Source organism: Penicillium cataractarum (genome assembly GCF_028827025.1).
Source record: "Penicillium cataractarum strain IBT 29864 chromosome Unknown utg000002l, whole genome shotgun sequence".
NCBI lineage: Eukaryota > Fungi > Ascomycota > Eurotiomycetes > Eurotiales > Aspergillaceae > Penicillium > Penicillium cataractarum.
The window spans coordinates 5,661,104-5,682,618 of record NW_026622738.1 but is presented as its reverse complement, the minus strand read 5'-3'; the positions used below and the strand labels follow the sequence as shown (position 1 = coordinate 5,682,618).

At 50.7% G+C, this 21,515-nt stretch overlaps 4 protein-coding genes across 4 annotated transcripts; 2 read left to right on the top strand and 2 right to left on the bottom strand.

Moving 5' to 3' along the window:
- Window positions 1–620: 620 nt before the first annotated feature.
- On the bottom strand, window positions 621–2,223 carry N7496_004088 (DHHC family palmitoyltransferase; the record flags this gene model as incomplete). Its single annotated transcript, XM_056697019.1, has 5 exons — window positions 621–1,185; window positions 1,241–1,281; window positions 1,337–1,460; window positions 1,511–2,024; window positions 2,112–2,223. The coding sequence occupies 5 exons, from the start codon at window positions 2,221–2,223 to the stop codon at window positions 621–623; spliced, it is 1,356 nt and encodes a 451-aa protein (XP_056559231.1).
- A 1,962-nt stretch (window positions 2,224–4,185) lies between these two features.
- Window positions 4,186–4,650, top strand: N7496_004087 (uncharacterized protein; the record flags this gene model as incomplete). Its single annotated transcript, XM_056697018.1, has 1 exon — window positions 4,186–4,650. One exon carries the CDS (start codon window positions 4,186–4,188, stop codon window positions 4,648–4,650), a length of 465 nt encoding a protein of 154 aa, XP_056559230.1.
- Window positions 4,651–9,089: 4,439 nt separating this feature from the next.
- On the bottom strand, window positions 9,090–12,569 carry N7496_004086 (uncharacterized protein; the record flags this gene model as incomplete). The annotated part of the gene is made up of 4 exons (XM_056697017.1): window positions 9,090–9,347; window positions 9,410–10,329; window positions 10,405–11,910; window positions 11,963–12,569. The coding sequence occupies 4 exons, from the start codon at window positions 12,567–12,569 to the stop codon at window positions 9,090–9,092; spliced, it is 3,291 nt and encodes a 1,096-aa protein (XP_056559229.1).
- Window positions 12,570–13,220: 651 nt separating this feature from the next.
- Window positions 13,221–20,641, top strand: N7496_004085 (type II myosin; the record flags this gene model as incomplete). Its single annotated transcript, XM_056697016.1, has 5 exons — window positions 13,221–13,658; window positions 13,715–13,858; window positions 13,921–14,105; window positions 14,166–20,154; window positions 20,210–20,641. The coding sequence occupies 5 exons, from the start codon at window positions 13,221–13,223 to the stop codon at window positions 20,639–20,641; spliced, it is 7,188 nt and encodes a 2,395-aa protein (XP_056559228.1).
- Between the last annotated feature and the right edge of the window lie 874 nt (window positions 20,642–21,515).

The window sequence follows — 21,515 nt, the reverse complement described above, 5'->3', positions numbered from 1 at the left end:
TCCTAGGGACGGTGTACTGGTATAGGGTCGATCTTGGGCTTGGGCTTGGGCTTGGGCTTGGGATTGACATATTTTCGGGTATACTGTATTTCTTTGGTCAATCTGTTTGATTCCTCCTTCACACTCCTTTGATCTTCGTTCTTTACTTTGTATTTGATTGTTTCCTACGTCATAAACAATCACACTCTTTGATCTTTTCTTTGTTTTTGGCTTCGTGTATCTCGTCCTATAGATAAGGATTCGAGGAATCTATACTATTGTTCCTTGTCTTAGACACTTTAGCCACCATCTTATTCTCGGTAGTTCAGTATTCCATTTACCAATTGGCATAGCTGGCCCCTATGCGTGATCGTGATATAATATCTGTAGACATGTAGTGGAGGTAGACTATGTACTTCTAACACGATGTGGCAAGAAACTCAGCCCTATGCGTGGGGCCAAATTGGGCTGCATGGGCGGCAAGGCTCCGGCCTGGACTTGCTCCCATCCATTTCGGGCATCGTGCATTACAACAGTGAAGTCAAGTTCTTCCAAGAAAAAACAAGTCTCTACGAAACAGTCAAACACTCACAACGATATCATTAGTAATAGTTCTTTCTATTTCCGGATCCTAATGCAGATCACGATCTATCTTTAACGCGGCGGCTACGCTTCACCCGCGCAGTTGGGGGCCTTGATATCGCCCCATTCCCGGATTCTGGCGCGGGGGCCGGGACCAAACCGGCTTCCTGCTTTAGCCGAGTTACCACGGGGCCTAGCGCAAATGCGCTTTCTGAGCTGCTGTGGTCGGCACACGGGCTGTGTTTTAAAGGGAGGAGCCAGTCGCTGATGCTGTGGCCCATAACCTGTTGTAGGTTCTTTAGGGGGCTACCGAGGCTGAAGGGGTTTTCGCCTGGGAGGGTGTGGAGGATGGCGAAGACGTGACGCTCGTCTGGTGATGGGCTGGTTGTTTGAGGTTGGGAGGGTGATGAGGGCGGTTGGAGTGGGTAGGATACCGTGCGGAAGGTTGGTGCCCAGGGGGAGTCGGTGGCCCATAGTCGATCCAGCATGTGGTCTGGGACTCGAATGGCGAGGGTCCAGACGACGGAATGGCGGTTGATGTTTTCGATAGTGGTAAGGTTCATCATGGCCATTTGAATGGAGCTGAGGGACATTCCCGCGGAGAAGAAGGCGAAGAGAGCGCTCCTGCGTATTTGGTCAGCCTGGGGACAGGGACAATGGAATGGTGGCGGGTACTCACAATCCGATACAAACTGCCCAGTAGGCATTGGCGCCGCCAGTCTTGTGAAATGTCAGTTGTCAACGTTGCTGTGACATTGGGTAGGTAGGTACTCACATTGCGCCGAATCTCCGCCGTATAGTATGCGGTAACGATCAGGAGGTATCCACAAAAGATGGCAGTGTATACGACGAACTGGATGAAGAACTTGAAGGATGTCTCGGAGACCACACCTCCCACCCTGTGCGCTGTTAGTAAGTCGACACCATTCTCCTTTGAAGGACAACCTACCAAGGACAGAAATGATCCATCTTACGCACACACCGATCGACCTCCCGGCAATGATGCGCCCGGTCCGTCTTGAACTGACAGCAGGATGAACACCACGGCGGCCGGCCATCTTCTTGGCAAACAAAGACGTCTTTTGTATAGAAGCTCTCCAAGCCGAAGGAATCAAGCTGGTATGCCTTGCCTCCCGCGTGATTGTTTATGCCACGTTCCAAATCCACATCTGGAATTGCATCTGCCTGGCCGTTTTTCTCCGCATCGCGCCTCCTTCGTGAACTGCTCTTGCGACGCCGGCGCTTCCCATGCTTGTGTTTGGGATCTTCCGAATCGGCCTCGGCGCGCACTCGTTCGGCACCGAGTGGTAGGTATCCAGGACTGACAAAGACATTATAAAGAAGTCGAATATAGGTCGAGACAACGGGGATTAAGAGAAGATAATAGAGGGCGACGATGACGGCGCCCGCGCCGACTCGAGGGCTTTGATGGTAGGAAGGTAGAGGGTGGATGAGATAGTCAACTTGTGCCATGAGAAAGAAAAGTTAGCATGAGGCATTTACAGTAAAAAAAAAATGGCGCAGGCACCAGGGAATCCGCGATCACTCACTGCATAATGTCTTCGTAATAGCGTAAGAAGCGTAGATGATCGCGCCGAGTAGTACGGGCGGAATGATCCTCGAGACCACTAGGTTGACGCGCTTCTGCGCAGCGGTCGCCATGTGTTCAGAATGATTCTGCCTCGAGGTTCATACGGATACATGAAAGGAAAAACAATAACAATGTGAGAGGGCCAGGCAGCGCGATAGCGGTGCGACTGGATGGAATGGATCGAGTGAAGAGAACGGGAACGATGAGGTCAGGGCGTTTCCCGGAAACCTGCCAGGTCCACTTGGCAGACCGCCCGACGTAATCACGGGAGCCTCGCCCCGATGGCCCCGGACATAGTGGTTTTAGTGTGTGATACTTGGCATCTTTTGTTCCAGTCGAGGGTCGGAATCCAATAGATGACCTCGAATTCAATATCGATTTATGCCGTGTATCCGGGGAACAAACGGCCGGGGCACGATGATTGCGGGCTTTGTTGCCTGGGCTGGGAATAGCGTCGAATTGACGAGTATGGAGAGAGACTAGATGATTATCCGTGTCATATTTCCCTCAATATGCCGGGTTGAGACATGGAGTTGCCGTTTCCCGATCATTGAGTATGCCTTGGGTGGTATAGGGTGGAAATGGAGATTCCCAGTGGTCAATAGGATTGGGCCATGTCGAAAGTCTCGATGGGAGAAAACTGAACTATACAAGGTAGAAAGTACTATTTTGTTGTTTGTCGAAAGGATAATTGGATATCGAATTGTCTTTTTATTCGAGAAAAACACAGCCTCGAAGACATGTCAAAAAAGAATCCAATGAACCCGGGCAAGACTCCCAAAAGAATCAAAGGGATAACCTTCGAAATTACTCTTGGAGATTAGCTTGTCAACTTGACAAATGCGACCAACGAGAAGCCGAGAAGCTTCAACTTTGCAAATGGATGACTCTGCACACCTTAGGCAGCAGAGGGCCTAGCGTGCACACCTGACCGCAGGTGACTCCTCCGTTCGAGTCACCGCCCGCCGCTGCCTGTCAATTGTGGGGATTCCCTCCAAGGCATCACCCAGGGTTTATCCGGGTACAGCTGAGGAATGGGTTGAACGGGTTGTGGGTAAAGGGTTGAAACATGATTGCAGACCGCGATTCGGAGTGCCCGAGAAGTGTCCACGCCATACATTCTTCATACAGTTCGTGTTCTTTCTAGACGGTGTAGAATGGCCGCAGCACTTGGGCTAGTTTCCATGCAGGACATGGCGGCTGTCAGGGCACGGGTGGAGAAGACAAGGTGGTTTGTTGAGTCAACCCCAAGACGAGCTTGTCTAGTACTGTATGACGATTCCAGACGCCCATTTCTCGGCGAGAAACAGACGCGCCCCAATAATCATCGCCGAATTGAATGTAGACTAGTCACCCTTGGCTAAACCCAGCTGGGCGTAGTCTTCAAGGCACGCTTTTCAGGCTGGCAGGCTGCAAAGCGCGACCGAGAGTATACGGGTAACTATGTACAAAGGTACAAAGGTACAACAAAGCCACCTTCACCCCGGGTTGAGCCATTAGAAAGGGGAATTTAGACCGCAAATTCGTAACTAATCACGATATCAGTATTCTGGGGATTTTTTACTGTGATTTTCGATTTTATTTTCTAGTTTTCTAGCCCCAAGGCTCATCGGTACTCGACCCAAAAGGGCCCCTTACCCGATTGGGATGCCTCGAGGGTGCCTGGAGCCCTGGGCTGATGGCCTGCGGTGGATAGCCACAAGGATGCCTGGAACCCTTCAGTTCTCGTACACTTCTCTAACCTCTCATTCCCAATATATAATTCTCGGCATCTCCCTGGTCTCGTGTTCTTTCAATTCATTCTTCATCCAACACTTCCAACAATCCAACATATAACCAACACTTTCCTCATCCAACCTTCTTCATAAACTCTATCAATCCTGATCAGCCTTTGATCAAACATCTTTAAATCCTTTCAACCAACAAGGCTCTTCAACATAATCTTCACACCAATATCCACCGGCACTCCAACAAGACTGCCATCTATACCATCTATCCGGCCAGCCATTCAACTACTCTCTTCCAATATCAACATGGCAACTCTGTGGTACTGCTGCGGTTGCAACTTCGGCCCCCATAACGCCGAGCTCTACGACTCCTGCATCGGCTGTGGTAAATACGTCTGCTCCATGTGCACTCGCGAGAAGGTCACCAACAGCAACTACAACCACTCCCACTCCCACTCCCACGCAGCCCACGGCTGCCCCGAGTCCTCGCCCTACCCATCCGCCGTGACCATCGGCCCATCGCACTCCCTCTCCCTGCAGACCAAGACTATGGCTGCCACTGGATTGGGAGATCTCCACAGCATTCGATCTCTATCACGACGAATGCCTATGGCACTGGCCTCGCCGTTCCCCGGCGCCATGCAATGCTACACCGAGACATACATGTACATCTGCTGCCGATGCGGTGATGGACCCAAGGTCTATAACAACCAACCTCGATGCGTTTCTTGCGATCACGAGGCTTGCAGCAGCTGCGAGCAAGTCAAGTAAACACCTTTGCCGTGTCTACTGTCTTTGCTGGCGAAGACAGACTCTTTTTTTTTGATGCCTCTCATGTCTGCTATGGTAAGAGCCAGCCCTCTTTTCGCTATTGTTTGATCTATAGACTAGAATTGACTTGCTAACTTGTCTGTGTTTAGTGACTCCGACTACTTTGATGTGCTATTTTTGACATTCTGATTGTTTGAGCTTGATTGAGTTTTTTTGCCATTTCCATTGTCAGCATCTTGAGTCTATTTGTGGATTGAATGATTGAGCTTGTTTCATTGGTTTGCTTTTTTCTGTATCTTTTTTTTTTGCAAGCGGGATCGGAAGGATTATGAGCATTGGGCCTGGTGCATTTTCATTATTTCTTTTTCTGTCTTTTTTTTTACTTCCATTTATTCCTACATGTGACATTTACCATATGTTTTTGATTTTCTGCATTCTGATTTATTACTCCCCTGTTTTACATCTGCTACGTTTTTGCAAAGCCGACGCTATCATTGGTTTATTATAACGATTTAGACGAGAATAGAGACGCAAGTTGAAAGCCGGATATAGTTCTGCTGCTTAAATTAGTTTAGGGCCAAAGTGATGTAAGCAGGGCGGGAATTCCAGAATGGATCCCATTTTTTCCAGCTTGTCTGCCTTGCGCCCAAGTCCAATCAAGACCCCCCGTTCAATCCGATTATAGTTCAAGTCTTCATGATTCAAGACAGTCATCTCTCTGTCTGATCCAATAAGATTACCGTAAATAGTAGGTTATTTGACTCCTTGGTTTTTTCTTCTTTCCACTCCGCTTACTCTGTTTGGTCCCCGAAACCAGGAAACCCGGGCAAACTCGTGACTGCGCCATGCAGTCTAGGAGTCATAGTATGAGTCTTCAAATCTTCAACCCTTAGAAACCCTGTAATATTTCCCTGCTTTTCTTTGGCCGAGCCGCAACGCCCTGGCATGCATCGTTGATTCTTGGCTAGTTCTACAGGGATTTCTACAGGGATTGTATCAGCGTGACTTTGAGCCTCCGAATATGGTCCAATAACAACGTGCATGCTATGCTTGGCCCAGTCACGCCCACCGACCAGGCTAGACTCGGGCTAAGCAGGTTCATGATAGGCTGAGGGGTTGAGGTCTCGTTGCTAACTGGACACTTTTTCATATCCCGGGCGTCTGCCAGTGCCCCGGGAAGTTGAGTTCTTTACCGTCTTGACTCCTCTTCGTATGGAATTCTTCGTACGAGACTAATGTCCCCCCCAGCCCCGCTACTAGTCGCCAAGCCTGCTGCTTCCCCTGGGAAGTGAAGACCGCTCTTTGGGGGTGGTTTTACGCTGGGACAGCCCTATGTGCCTGAGTAAAGAAGCGGTGCGACAAGGTTGATCGCCCCCCACTGAATAACCCTCGAAGCGCGAACCATCTCGATGTACATACGGGGTATTCTATACTTCCTTCACTAATGCATGCACATGAACGTTCATCGCTATTCCGATCTTTGATTTTTCATTTACCATATACTTCAGGCTCATAATATTCAACTCTTTAATTTTATCACTAACCTACCTATCCTTTACCCTTTCACCCTCCCCCTTCTCGCCCCCAACCCCAAACCCACGCGAACCCGCTCGCGCGCGTCTCAGCCCCGCCAAGCGCATTCTCGAAGAGAACCCATTCAAACCCCCAACCCACATCGCACTGTGAGACCGGCAAATAGTGTAAACGAACACATCTCCCCGCCCGAACCGGCATCCACAACCCGAGGAGGCTGTGCTGCTGGATAAATCATCCCCCCTTCTCCGGGTTACGCCCCGGCCGTTTGGGTCTTGGCTTTGGCCTTGTCAAATACAGAGCTAGGGCGAACAACTTAGGTTCTTAACTGGTCAAGGCCCATCATCGCCAGTCGCATGCCCGTCTGTTTGGTTCCGCGGAGACTAAAGAACACACGCTGGAAGCCCTTTAGCGCGACTCCACCAGCGTCGCCTTAGGCCCCAATGACGTTGATATTTGTATCCTAGTGACCTGTCGGAGTACTATTACAGCGTAGTGAGTTTCCTCTAGTCCAGCTGAACTTACTAGTGGGCTAGTCGGGTTCCTCTCGAGAATCAAAGTCCATTCGTCCAAGGTCCAATTCCAACCCGATTTTACCCTCGGGCGCGACCACGGGATCTTTGCGTAATAAACTAGAGGTGTTTCTAGAGGTGTTTTAGTGCTTGCGAGAACTCCCCGGAATAACCCTGCTCTTCAACCAGAAAAGTGAGGCAGGAAGGTCGTCGTTCCCCGGCCCAATGAGTTGGGGATCCTGGCTCCGATCATGATCGCCCACACCTTGGCGGATGTCATGCGGTACGCTGGGTTTGGGGTTGGCCTGTATGCCTTGAAAGATTTTGAGTCATAGGCTAAAGATTCGGGCTACATGATACATATCTTTATTGTTGGAGATGGGAGGTTTGGAGATTGTTGATGCTCGGGATCTCGGCACTGTGTCCATGAGGAGATCTAGTTGCTCCTGTGTAAGTCACGCGAATATCTACGGCAGAACCGGATGCAAATGATAAAGTACTTCAAAAATCAAATAATTTAACTGTGGCTTTTTTGCTTCGTAGTCAAGATTAGGTGGTGCCCAGGTTGTAATATAGACCGGGACTGTAGTTGTACAGTACCTCTCCCGATATATATCAGGTAGTATAAACTACAAGGGTACGTGAGCTTCTTGAGTGAATATTCCAGAAAAACCATGAAATCCATGAATAAAATATTCTAGACACTAGTATCTACCCTTCTAAGACTGCAGGTTCCCTGTCGCAAGTCTTGTACATTGAATCCGGCACTCAGTATTCTGGCCCCCCCAGACTGTCCGACCGTTCTATACTTAGTAGCAATTACTCTCAGCCGTCGCCAATATGTACAACATCATCATAACCAACTCCTACTTCTTGGCTCTGGGGTCCGAAAATAGGGTTATTTCTTGTTTCTTGTTTCATGTCCAGCTGGATACCATGTAGTTGTTACTAGGGTTTGAATTGATTATTTTTGGACTTGTAACTTCGGGCGGCATTTCTATGGTTATTTTTGATGTGCAGATACGATAAGACGGGGCATCCCGTGTCGCATGCACGCAGGTCCGGGTGTAATTACGCATGGATATTGAGTTTTTCTATCGCTTTTCTGGATGGCCAGACCATTTGTTTCATGTTGTGACTGGCCTACAGTTGAAATGGGTTGGAATTGATTCAGCAGGCGAGACCCGTCAACGCCGTGGGTCGTATCCAGATACAGGAGAACTTGCCCATGCAGGATGAGCATCGAATCAGGTTTCAAACATACCAAGTTGCTTGCTGGATCGTTAGGCTTTGGATGCAAGGACTAGTATCATCTGACTTCGGACTTCTCCGTGTCATGACTCGTACGCAGCATTTGTTACGAGGGAAGATTGTTTGAAGATTGACAAAGCATGTTCACTGTTGCTATGAATATGTGCTGGAAAAGGATCCATCGACCGACGAATCATACTCATACACCCCCCACGTTCCAAAAGAAAAGAATAAAAACTAAAAAAAACCATATCGGCGCAACGAGGAGCTCGAGCAAGTTGCACGGCTCCCCACCGAAGCTGAAGAGCAAAGTTACGACCAACAGCTGGAAAAGACGCATATATCCTCAACGCCGATTCGCCGCGAGCAACAGGTAGCTCATGATGCGAAAAAATCGACGAAGATCAGAAGCTGATCCAGAACGGGTCAAGATTACCGCAGTTGCATGCAAGTCGGATTGTGGTTCAAATGCAGAAAACGCCGAGCGGGCTAATAATGCGTGCACAAGAAAGAAGGTGGAAGGAAAGTGAGTCAAGGAAATGCCTCAGTGTCCAGCTGTGGGACGGGCGAAGGGGGTATCGCAAAAGAGAAGTGGTTGATGTTGCATAGCAAAAACTCGGCGGATACTCGCCGGCTGAGTTGGCAGAGTGCGCTCACCAGAAGGCAAGGTGGAAATGCCAGCTCACCTTTCAAGATGCCCACTCGTGTTATGAGGGGCCATTGTGTGCTGGAAGGATTGTGAAATGTTACAGGGGCAAGACACGCGATGGGTCTTGGAGAAAGCGCCTACGGTATGCGGCTATCTCAGAAGCCACGGTGCTGAAATCTTTCACCTTGTCACGCCGCATCTCGTTGATGATCTCTTTTAACCCGGCGAGGTAGGTTTCTTTTTCTTCTTCGGTTTGTCCTTCTCGGACAGATCCCATTTGAATGAGAATCTTGTCATCTGTCAAGGTTAATAGCACTGTGGTCAGCGAGTGGACGGGGTAAGAAAGAAATAGCAGATGAAGTGACGGGCATTGACGGGGGGTTAGGGAGTTGGAATGGAGGTAAAACGGTCACGAAAGTGGCCAAGAATGGTGCAGTAGAAGGAAAATAAAAGGCAAAGTAGAAAGGAAGACCATATCGGAAGATGCACGGCTGTTAATTTGTCGACGCACCGCTTAGACTCATGTCCCGGAAGTGCTGGAATTCACAGGACCGATCATTGCACACACCACCGGCCAATTCGAATGGGCAAAAAGATTTCATCGAATCGATTTCATGGCTGTAAGTCAGCGAACGGTAGCCGTCCGAAACCTCTTCAGTGTAGCGAGGGTGGTAGCGATAGGCCTTGAAGTATCGCAAGGGACTGACGTAGGGAGAGAACTTTGGCACTGAGGTTTGGGGCGAAGATTTAGCCTGTAGGGGATTAGTCCAAGATCACGATGAGTTTTCTCCTCTGGGAAAGGTGTTTTTCATACACCAAGGATATCCGCATCCGACCCCTGATATACTGGCCTTGCCTCTAGAAAGGACACCCGAGGGGTCTCCGTTAGTGGTTTTTCAATTCGAGATATATCAAGCAGAGGGTCCACATCTGCAGTATCTTCTAGGGGGGCAGGGGGAGGCGGGCTGTAGGTCGAGTGAGGCGATTCCGCGCCAGTGTCCGGCTCCGGAGGTTCATAGGCTTGTGACTCCGCAGAAGATTCGGCATCGGACAAGTCACCCTCCTGACCATTGTGGTCAGCGGGTTCGTACTCGTCTTCCTCGTCTTCAAGCTTGTCTTCAGGCTCGTCTTTAAACTCGTTTTCAGGCTCAACTTCAGATTCTCTTTCGGATTCGGCTTCAGATTCGTCCTCATCAATGTCATCGAAGCTGTCTTCGGCATCGTCTTCGACGGCTTCAGCTTCATCTTCAATCGCAGTAACGGGTGGTCGGTCAGGCAGAGCATGCCCTGGAGTGTCAATTTGCATCTGACCATCGTCCGCTATCTGAGCCGTGCCCACCATGGCCTCTGCATCTGACTCCTCAACTTCTTCCTCACTAGCTGAATCCTCGTGGGAATTAGATTCGCCGGAAACAGAAACAGAATTGCCGGAATCAGAATTGCCGGAATCAGAATGGTCGGAGTCAGAGTCGTCAGAACTAGAATCGCTGGAGCTGGAATGATCCTCGGACTCATCCAGGACAGAACCAGTGGCATCGAGTTGAGAAGGTGCATGGGCCTCATTCAAGCCCTTCACTGTATCAACATTTGTAGGCTCGTCGGCATAAAAGTCCGATTCAGAGCAGTGAGAGGCAGGGTCAGCTGCGACTTCTTCCTTGGCAGTAGTCACTGCTGGGGCGTCCGCATCTGGAATCACGATGTCCTCTGAAGCTGCGGCTGACTGTGTGACTGCTGCTAATGGAAAAATACAATTAGCTATAGCTGTCGGTAGGCCGAAGGGGAATGGATGGCTTCTTGTCGGGTAAGTACCTTGTTGTGCGGCAAGGCGTAGCTGCTTCAATGCCGTCTGTTGACGAAGTTTGTCCACATCTGGCATAGTGTTTGCCTCCTTTACTTCCCCGATATCGGTGGTTGGGGGCGCTGGTGGCGTCTCAACAAAAACTGCAGAAACAGCAGCAGATGCAGGAGCCGAATCTTCCAGCGTGCGCGGAGATTGAGTTCGGCTCGCCGCAAGCTTTGCTTTCCGTCGCTCCTCCATCTCGGCAATCTTTCGATGTAGAGCTTGAATTTCAAGAGTCTTCTGACGCATTTGCTCTTGATCACTGGGACGTGTTGACGCTTGCGGGGTAGACGTAGAAGCCCTTGTACCCGGGACGGATCTTTGGAGTTGAAGTCGAGGAATCTCAAGAGGCGTGCTGATAGTCGCAGGCGCGGAATCTTGGTCAGGACTTGAATCTACATCCATATCCTCACCTTCGTCATCTCCGTATAAAGATTCGTCATCACTGATATGAATGATAAGTTTATCAGAATCTTGACGAACGTACGGGGCTGGCGCTTGGAAATGCTTTTTTGGGATGGCGCCTGCATCATCAAAATCAGACGCCCGGGGCCGTTTGCGCTGGTTGGCTCTAGCCAATGGAGTTGAGTCAACAGCGATACCCGATGATCCTCCACTGGAAGATTGTGATTCTACCTCTGGATTCGGTTCGGTCAAAGAAAGACCTGGAATTCCAGCGGTGTCAGAAGGATGAGGAGCAGGTGGGCGGACAGGGAGTGGATGATGGATAGCTGGTGCAGAATGACCCGAGGGCATCAGAGGCTTCTCCTCTTGGGACGCCTGGCTGAGCTGTTGAGCCCTTTGTTGGCTTTTCAACAATGCTTGTTTCTTGAGAGCCTCAATTCGCTGCCGAGCTAATTCTGTTTGAGCCTTGTTCTTCTCCTTCACAGCTGCTCCATTCTCCTTGGCCTTCTCACTGGAAGGAGTAACCGATGGACTATGTGCAGCTGCCGCTGGTTGACTTTCTCCTGATACTTCTTTAGGAGTATTGGGTCGAGAAGCCTTTGCAGCTTTAGCAGCAAGCATTTGAGCAATGAGCTCCTTTCTTTCCATAGGTTTGCTAGTATCAGACGGCGCGGCGCTAGGAGCAGGCGGTGGCGGGATATTGTTCTTGTCGGGTTGAGTCGTCTCCTTTGGTCTTTGGACTTGCACAGGAAGTTCGGGCTTCGCGGTTTTCTCAGCCGGCGCCACGGCTGCCGGTTTCGTAAGTTGGGGAGTCGCGACTCTGATACCGACCTCTTCATATAATTTTTTCAGGATCGCTGGGTTGATACCCTCGGCCACCAACTCGTTATACCGAATATTGTGAGGTGCTAGGCTTAGCAGAGCCCCCTGTGCCTGAACACGGAGCTGCGCCGCAGATTTGGAAGGTGGAGAAACATCCAACTTCGGTGTTGCTGCATCCTGTTTCTGCAGTTCTATTGCGCGATTGACCACGTCTGCGTCCGCAGAAACCGACAGAGGGGGGTTGTAGGCTGAAACAAGTCAGTAAAGAGCAGTAACAGAACAGAATTAGAGATTACGTACGTGAGCTACTTCTGGTCGAAGCTGATGACGGTGAAGAAAATGTTTCGCCCTCTTCTAAGCTCCCGGGTTGAGCAGCGGATGCATGACTCGCCCTAGTTTTTGTACCATTGACAGGTTGCCTGATCTCTCCTTCGCTAACTTCACCCTCCTCGCGATTTGAGTCTGATGGGCTCTCAACATCTCCAACTCGACTCTGAGAACTGGAGGCGTTGGTTGCGACGGCTCCGTGGGAATTCATGGACACTGGCGGAATGCTGGACGACCCCGGCGGTGCTGGCATTGGTGGAAACCCGAACGGAGGGAGAGGCATTTGGGGGAACGGCGGTACAAATTGTGATAGGTCCATCTGGCCCATAAATGGGAACTGAGGAGGTAGAAAGATGCTCGGATCGCCAGAGTTGCCCTGAGCTGGTTGACGCGAGTTGGCGTTGGCGATGCCCAGGTTATACTCAAAAGCCTGCGAAGGGTCGAGTAAGGGTGGTGGTCCTGTAGCTTGCGATTCCGAATTTGGGGCAAAGTTTGGAGGAATCATCGAAGGAAATGGTAGCGGCCACTGTTGCGCATAGCTTTGGTGGCCACCAAATGGAGGAGGCGGTTGATTTGACATGTTGAAATGGAATCAGAGCGCGGAAGGTGCGCAGGGGAGGCCGGTACGATATGAGGATTTCCGTAGACAAGGTTATCTAGGAAGGCATGAGTGAAGTCAAAGATACCATCCCATATTCGTTCAAGTGTGATACAGCGCGAGTCGGTTCAAGCTTTTCTGTTCTGACGAAGATTATTACTTCCACTTCCGCGAAGCAGACAGGCCGATGGATGATGAATGAAAGTAAAGGAAGGAGCAAGAACTCGTATCTCTTGACCAAGCGGGAAAAAGCAAGAGGGCTGAGAACAACGGGGCGCTAAGCAACAAGGACGTGTGGGATACAGAACTGTGAAATCATCGAAGTTAAGCGCCCGCGAAAAAAGCGGATTCGAATCACGTGATATAGATGAGCGCACGGACCAGCGATCGGCGGGCACCCGAGGAACGCAAGTGTAAACAAACAGCGTCAGCTCTCCGCTTTACATCACACGTCGGTCCCCTCACGCTAGGTTCGTTATTGGGGTCATTTCTCTACGACTTGTTTCTTTCCTTGATTACTTTCTTCTCTTTCCTCCCCACGTCACATTCTTTTCATTGTCTTTAGATTGCCTCTCTTGGCTATGGGAAACGATTGTCACCCCGAATAATGTGCTATTGAACAACCCGCCCGTCATGCTCCCCTCTCAACTCAACAGCTCGCCCAAGCGGGCCAACCCATTTGGGCGGTCCTCCCCATCGCCAGCACCACACTCACAAAAACGGCCCAAATCTGCCATCATAAGTCCCTCAAATGGATTGGAGTTGGCAAGAGGACATCTTCGCAATGCATCAGTCTCACAGCTCACCCCCAGTCGATCTTCAACATCCATCACTCGCCAAAGATCGAACTCGGCACGTAAGGACGCATCCTCCGGAACTTTTGCGCCGAGCTTTATCAAGTCCGAAGAGCTACGGCGGGGTGCGGACCAAATCCGCGGCCTGGAGGGCGACAATGACTTCTCCGGGAACAAATACGTGTGGTTGCGCGACACTGAAAAAGCGTTCGTGCGCGGGCTTGTGTTGGAAGAATTGGAAGGAGGTCGTCTGCTAGTACAGACTGACGATGGCGAGGTAGGATCGCTTTCTACTTTGCAAGGCATCTGAGCATTGACTGACAGCATGCATAGCAGCGTGAAGTAGATGCCGACCAGGTTGACAAGGTCAACCCGGCGAAGTTTGACAAGGCAGACGATATGGCGGAGCTGACTCACTTGAATGAAGCCTCTGTGGTTCACAACTTACATACCAGATACCAATCCGACTTGATTTATGTGAGTATCCGCTTACCATGGAATCCTGTTCGCCCCGCAATACTGATTCCACTCCTCGATAGACGTATTCGGGCCTTTTCTTGGTAACAATCAACCCATACTGCCCTCTGCCAATCTATACGAATGAGTATGTGAAAATGTACAAGGGCCGTGGAAGAGAAGAGACCCGGCCCCATATTTTCGCGATGGCAGATGAGGCATTCCGCAACCTGGTGGAGGAAGGGGAAAACCAAAGTATCCTGGTGACGTAAGTCTCTCCTTTCGTATGTGTCCATTTTTGAGACCAGGTCTGACCAGCTATAATTAGTGGTGAATCCGGTGCTGGTAAAACCGAGAACACCAAGAAGGTCATTCAATACCTGGCAGCCGTCGCAACTTCTGATACCCCATACGGCCGGTCAGGAACCAAGCAGCTATCGAACTTGTCCCAGCAAATCCTTCGCGCCAATCCTATCCTCGAAGCATTTGGAAACGCCCAAACAGTTCGCAACCATAACTCTTCTCGCTTTGGAAAATTCATCCGCATTGAATTTTCCCGATCTGGCCAGATCTGCGGCGCATGGATCGACTGGTACCTGCTTGAGAAATCACGAGTGGTCAAGCCCAACTCCAACGAGCGGAATTATCACATTTTCTATCAGTTGCTGCAAGGTGCGGATCGGACAACCCGAGAAAGGTTGTTACTCCAAGATCTCCAGATCGAGCATTTTGCGTACACGAAGGATGGCAACGATTCCATTGTTGGAGTCTCCGATAGAGATGAATGGAATTCGCTGATCGAGGCCTTCCATGTGATGAACTTCTCCGAAGAAGACCAGATGTGCATTTTGCGCACCATCGCCGCCGTACTCCACCTGGGTAATGTCACCGTGGCCAAAGAGAGTGTGCGCGCCGATCAAGCTGCTCTGGCCCCCGATGGCTACGCCAGCGTGGAGAAGGCTTGTCGGCTTTTGGGCATTCCAGCTGAAGCTTTTGTCAAGGGATTGCTGCACCCAAGAGTGAAGGCTGGTCGTGAGTGGGTTGAAAAAGTACAGACGCCTGATCAAGTGCGCCTGGCTTTGGATGCTTTGTCCAAGGGTATTTATGAGCGTGGGTTTGGTGACCTGGTCACTCGCATCAACAACCAGCTCGGTCGCTCCGTGGCCGACGATAACTACTTCATTGGTGTACTTGATATTGCTGGTTTCGAGATTTTCGAGAACAACAGTTTCGAGCAGCTCTGCATTAACTATACCAACGAAAAACTCCAGCAGTTCTTCAACCACCACATGTTTGTTCTCGAGCAAGAGGAGTATGCTCGGGAGCAGATCGAGTGGCAATTCATCGACTTTGGCAAGGACTTGCAGCCAACCATTGATTTGATCGAATTGACCAACCCCATTGGCATCTTCTCTTGCCTTGACGAAGACTGTGTGATGCCCAAAGCCACGGACAAATCGTTCACGGAGAAACTTCACTCTCTCTGGGACCGCAAGACTCCCAAATACCGCGCTTCTCGTCTCAACCAGGGCTTCGTTCTTACGCATTATGCCGCTGAGGTAGAGTATACCACCCACGACTGGCTGGAGAAGAACAAGGACCCGATGAATGACAATATCACTCGCCTCCTCGCGGGTTCTGATGATCAGCACGTTGCGAACCTATTCGCAGATTGCGCGGACCCCGAAGAAGGTGGCGATTATCCCCGCAGCCGGGTCAAGAAGGGCTTGTTCCGAACAGTCGCCCAACGCCACAAGGAGCAGCTCTCTAGTTTGATGACGCAGCTTCACTCGACTCATCCTCACTTCGTGCGTTGTATTCTGCCGAACCACAAGAAACGCCCTAAGATGTTGCATGCCCCATTGGTTCTGGATCAACTACGGTGCAACGGTGTACTTGAGGGAATCAGAATTGCCCGGACCGGCTTCCCCAATCGACTTCCATTCGCAGAATTCCGTCAGCGATACGAAGTGCTTTGTCAGAATATGCCCAAGGGGTATCTGGAAGGCCAAAGCGCAGCACGAATCATGCTGGAGAAGCTTGGTATGGACAGGGCTTGGTACCGCGTTGGTCGCACCAAGGTCTTCTTCCGAGCTGGTGTTCTGGCCGATCTAGAAGACAAGCGAGACCAGCTCATCCGAACTATTATGACTCGCTTTCAGTCACTCGCCCGTGGTTTTGTCCAGCGGCGCATTTCCAACAAGCGCTTGTACCGTGCTGAAGCAACTCGCATCATTCAGCAAAATTTCCATGCTTATCTCGAGCTCAAGGATAGCCCATGGTGGTGCCTCTTCTCCCGGATGAAGCCTCTGCTTGGCGATACACGGACGGCCAAAGAAGTCAAGAAGAGAGACGATAAGATCAAGGAGCTCGAGATGAAGATGAAGCACGAGCTTTCCGACCGACAGAAACTGGACGAGGAAAGACGCCGCACGGAGATCGAGATCCAGAAGATCCAGCAGACGTTGGAAAGCGAACGTGCCCTCGCGCTCGACAAAGAGGAGATCTTCAGGCGCCTGCAAGACCGCGAGGGCGAGCTAACCGAAAAACTCGCCGAGGCGATTGCTGATCAAGAGAAGCTGGAAGAGCAACTAGATGACTTGGTCGATGCCAAGAAGAAGACCGACGAGCAGTTACAACTGCGAATTACGCAGCTTGAACAAGCAGGTCTGATCATCCAGAAACTGGAGGCTGAGAAGAATGGGCTACAAACTCGCTTAGAGGAACTCGATGCTCGTCTTGCTGGCATGGAGGGTGAGTTCTCTGGGAAAGATGGTCAGATTCAGGAGCTCGGTCAAGAGATCAAGATGCTTCAGAGCCACCTTAGCCTCAAGGATCGCAAACTTCATGAGCTTGAGGCCAAACTGTTGAAGACAGACCAGGATCTCGATGTCAAACTTGCCCACACTTCTAAAGAGCTCGACAAGACGAAAAAGCAGCTTCGCGACACGATGACCGAGAATCAATCGATCCGTCAGCAGATTAACGATCTCACCTCCACAACGACGAGTTATGAAGATCTTCTTCGTCGCAAGGAAAGCGAAATGGCTGTTCTTCGTAATGACTTGAAGAAGTATGACGAAGACAGACGAGGTATGGAGGTTGAGAAGAAGTCTCTTGCTACTCGACACGACAACATGCAGGCCCGTCTTCGTGAAATTCAAGCTGAGCGAGACGCCATGCGCTCTGAAAAGACCCAGCTTGAGCGAGAAGCTGCGGATGTTAAGCGATTGCTTGAAGAAAAAAGGTCCGAAGATGCTGAGGCGGGAGAGAGCAGGAAGTTGTTGGAACAGCAAGCCAACGACCTCAAGGCTCAGCTCTTCCAGGCTGAAGCAGACCTCAGTCGAGAGCGTCAATCTAGAGACGATGTTCAGATGCTTGCCGAGCACAACCTTGCCGAGCTGACTGACAAGTACAACTCACTGAACGAATCTAAGATTGAGATTGAGAAGGAGATGTACATTCAACAGGACAGCCTTCGTCGTGCCACTGAAGCGCGGGTTGCGGCCGAGAAGTCGAGGAAGGACCTGCAATCTGAGTTGATTAAGCTCCGCGAACGTTTCACGGCAGTCGAGAATGCTCGCTTGAATGCAGAGGCCGAAATTGAACTTAAGCTCAAGAACCAGTCCGAGGAGCGCATCATGAGCATGCGTACAGATCTCGAGGAGAAAATGCAACTCCTCGAAGATCTTGAGGCAGAGCGATATCAGCTTTCGGTCCGTGTGCAAGAGTTGGAGCACGCCATCTCCGAATCTGATAATTTCCGTCTTCGCCATGACCAACACAAAGAACGTCTTGAAAGAGAGCTTGTTACTTTAAAGGGCCGCCTCACAGCCTCCGAGAATGATAATCGATCTCTTCTGACCAAGATTCAACAAAAGAATCTTGACATTGCCCGCTCAAACTCTAAGGCAAGCGACAGCAACCGACTCCGACTCGCAACCCTCCAGAAGGAGAAGTCCAAGATTGAGGAGGAGAATAAGAAACTTCAAAAGCAGCTTGGAGATTCGCAGCTTGCAATCACTTCGCTAGAGAAACAAAAGGAGAAGCTGTCTTTAAGCCTTGAGGATCTCAATCATGAAGTCAACCGGGAGCACAAGAACAGTCGCAATGCCGAGAAAGCTGCATCCACTGCGAACCTTCAGCTTGCGGAGGTCAATCGGAACCTTGAAAACGAACGACAGCTGCGAGGCCAGGCCCAGGCAAATACTCGACAAATGCAAGGGTCTCTGGACAAGGCAAACAAAGAGATCGAGGACCTCCACCGCCAATTGATTCTCCTGCACAGAGTCTTCGAACCCGAGGCCTCTGAGCCCACGAAGTCTTGGGAGGCTGTCCAGCCACATTTGTCAAAACAAGTGGATCTGGCCCAGGTGCTTAACGACGTTCAACACAAGCTTCAAATCACGGAGGAGAAATACGCTCGCGCGGAAAGCCAGCTCTCAGAGATGCGCCGCCGTCACGCCGACGAGATGAAGGAGCTTGATTCGAGGTACTCGTCTTCCAAGCGTGCTTTGCTTGAAGAGATTGATCAGAATGAAGTGGCCAACAACCGCGCCCCTTCCCACTTCCGGAAGAACTCCGAGAATGCTCTCAAGAGGATTTCGAACCCCTCAACCCCGAACCGACGGTACAACAACGTGTATGAAGGTGCCAATGACTCGGCCCGATCCGACAGAACAGTCGATACTGTGGGCTACCAAAGACGGATGGACACCGCCGCGGAAATCGAGGAGCTGCAGAACAAGCTTCAAATGACTGAAATGCAGAACAAGCATCTTCAGAGCCAGCTTCAACAATCTACGTCGTCCCGCGATATTTGGCAGGATGACAGCCCGTCAATCCGCCGCATGCAGCTTCTGGAGCGTGAAAATGGCCGCCTTCATGGCCAGCTTGACGATTCCGCTAAGAAGGTCTCGGCGCTGGAACGCAGCATTCGCTCTGGAGAGCTGTCTCTTCGTGACGTGCAGGCCAAGTCTCACGAGGAGTTGTTCGATCTCATCAATTCCCAGGAACAATCTCGTCGGTCTTTGCTTAAGGTTCACAACGATGCTTTGTCGGAGTTTGGCGATGCGAAATCACAGTACGAAAAACTTAAGCGCAGCAGGGCTGCCCTTGAAGTTGAGGTCCGAGACGCCCGATCTGAAGCCCAGGAGCTCCAAGCGGCCAGAGAACAAGACATTGCTAGCCGAAACCAGCTCCTTCAAGAATTCTCTGATCTGCACATTCGCCTGGATGCGGAAACATCGCGCAGCGCTGACCTTGAGTCAAGCCTGAGTCTATTCAAGAGTCGTGCCGATGAATACTTCAGCAAGCTCGAGCAAGCGGAAATCACTGTCTTGAAGGCCTCTCGCGCTGAGCAATTTGCCAAGTCTCGATGCCAGGAGGCCGAAGACACCTGTGCACAGATCATGTCTGAGAGAAAGGAGATGGATGCTCTTGTGGAGGACTTGCAGCGTCAGACGCAGTCCTTGGAAGCCCGCATGGAAGATCAGGCTGCCGAGCTACAGGGTGCCTTGCAAGCCAAGCAACGTCTCCAGAATGAGCTCGAGGACTACCGCAACCAGCGGGCTATTGACATCGAGGACAAGGAAACCTCGATGGAACAGACCCGCCAAAAGTACCAGCGCGAGTTCTCGACCATTAATGGTGAGCTCGAGATGGAGCGTGAGCGGTTACTCAATGTCCGTGGAGAGAACTCGCGGCTGCGTGAAGAGCTCGAGGATCTTCGGAGCAAGTGGGACAACGAGGTACTCAACAGCTCCACTTGGGCCAAGGAGAAAGCGCGCTTGGAGCTCGTCATGCAGGACATTACCAACTCCCGCGACGAAGCTGCCAGTGCGCACAGTGAGGCTCAGACTAAGGTCGTGTCCCTCCTCTCTCAGGTGCGGACTCTACGTACCTCCGTGGATGATGTCACGGCCGAGCGTGACTTGCTTCTGAAGGACAAGAAGATGCTCGAAGGTCGCCTTGCCGAAGCTGGTGAGCGTCTTGAGGACCTGGCAAAGGGTGAAAGCCCTTCAATGCGAAATGCTGCCAGCATGGACCGTGAACTTCTCGAGCTCAAGTCCAAACTTGCGCAACAGGAGGACGTTTCTTCCGCGGCAGTTGGCAAGATGCGCCGTGCTGACGCTCTCGCCACTGAGATGCAGAAGGAGCTTACTGCCGAGCGTGAAACCAATGCTCAGCTATTCAAGGAGAAGGCTGGTCTTGAAAAGCAACTCAAGGAGGTGCAGCTCCGTTGTGTTGACCTCGAGACTAAGGGCTATTCTTCCGGTAGCCAAGATGTCCGATTCCTGCACAAACGTATCAAGGAGGTAAGTTTCACTAATCATCTCAAATTCTACATTCGTGGTTGCTAATTCATTGTAGCTGGAAACCCATCTCGAGGAGCAGGAGAACAAGCACACTGCTGAGCAGCGCTCCCTTCGCAATGTTGATCGTACTGTTAAGGACCTCCAGTCCCAGATCGACCGGCGGGATAAGATGAACACCCAGCTCAATGATGAGGTTAACAAGGCTCGGGATAGGATTGAAAGGCTCCTCAAGAATATCGAGGAGCTCCAGCAAGGTGATACCGAAACACAGCTGCAAGCTCGCCGCGCAGAGCGCGATCTTCGCGAGGAGCGCGAAAAAGTACTGTACCTGGAGCGCGAGCTAGATGGTTGGAAAGCAAGGGGCGCCACAATCGGCCGTTCCCCCATGGCAGCGATCAGCGACGCAGGCAGTCGAAAGGGCAGTGCTGCATATGGGTATGACACAATGCCCCAGCGGAAGCCCAGCAACACCAAGGGCTTTCTGTGAACATGTTTGAAGGAATGATGTGTATTATGTGGACCGGGAGTTGCTACTGTGGTTGTGATTTTCTTGTTTTCCTTTATTTTTTTTCTTCAGTCTTGCGGTTGGCGTAAATGTGCATCTCGGAGAGGAACGCTTCAGTCTTTATTTGTTGGCCCTGAATCCCCTTGTCCATAATGCGTGAATGACGGCATGTATTTCCGTTTTCGGGGTGTATGTATTGGATGGCAGTCTGCTTTTGCATTTTCTGAGTGGCTGTGATTGTGCTTGGGAGTAAATATGCTTGCTAGGGGTTGGGTCTCATCTACGATACAGAATTATGAAATTGAATCGTCACTTTAATGCTTCCACGCAGTCTCGCTTTCTGTGTCCATGCGAAATTAGGGTCATGGTCGTAGCGTTCCTACAATAGCTCTTCAGGTAAGTATGGGCAACCCATATCAGCTCTTCGGACTTGATGAGGCATCAAGACCCCACAAAGCTCAGACTAGCGATATTCATGACTAGTTCTGACGTTGGATAGTATTGTCTAGATTCTGCGCGGGCTTGTTGTCTTATCTTGCGCTATGCGCTCTGGCTTTCAGGCCAGCAAGTAAGAAGACCGGATAGAGGTGCAGTAAACTTCCACTAGAGATTTCAATCTTTTTTGGTTACCAAAGCTCTGCCACAATCTATGTTGATGGAGCATATTCCCTAAGGATATTGCGGCTTTCTCGCCGAGCTCCCTGTCCTGATAGGCCGTGCGCCTGTCTAGTGCTTCTACTTTGGCTCTGTACAAGCTGCCTCCACAATGATTTCCCCGCGTTTACCCCGGATTGCGGATACCAACCCGATAAATTTGGAAAATTAACCATGCGTCCTGACCGGAGGGGCTCTAGCT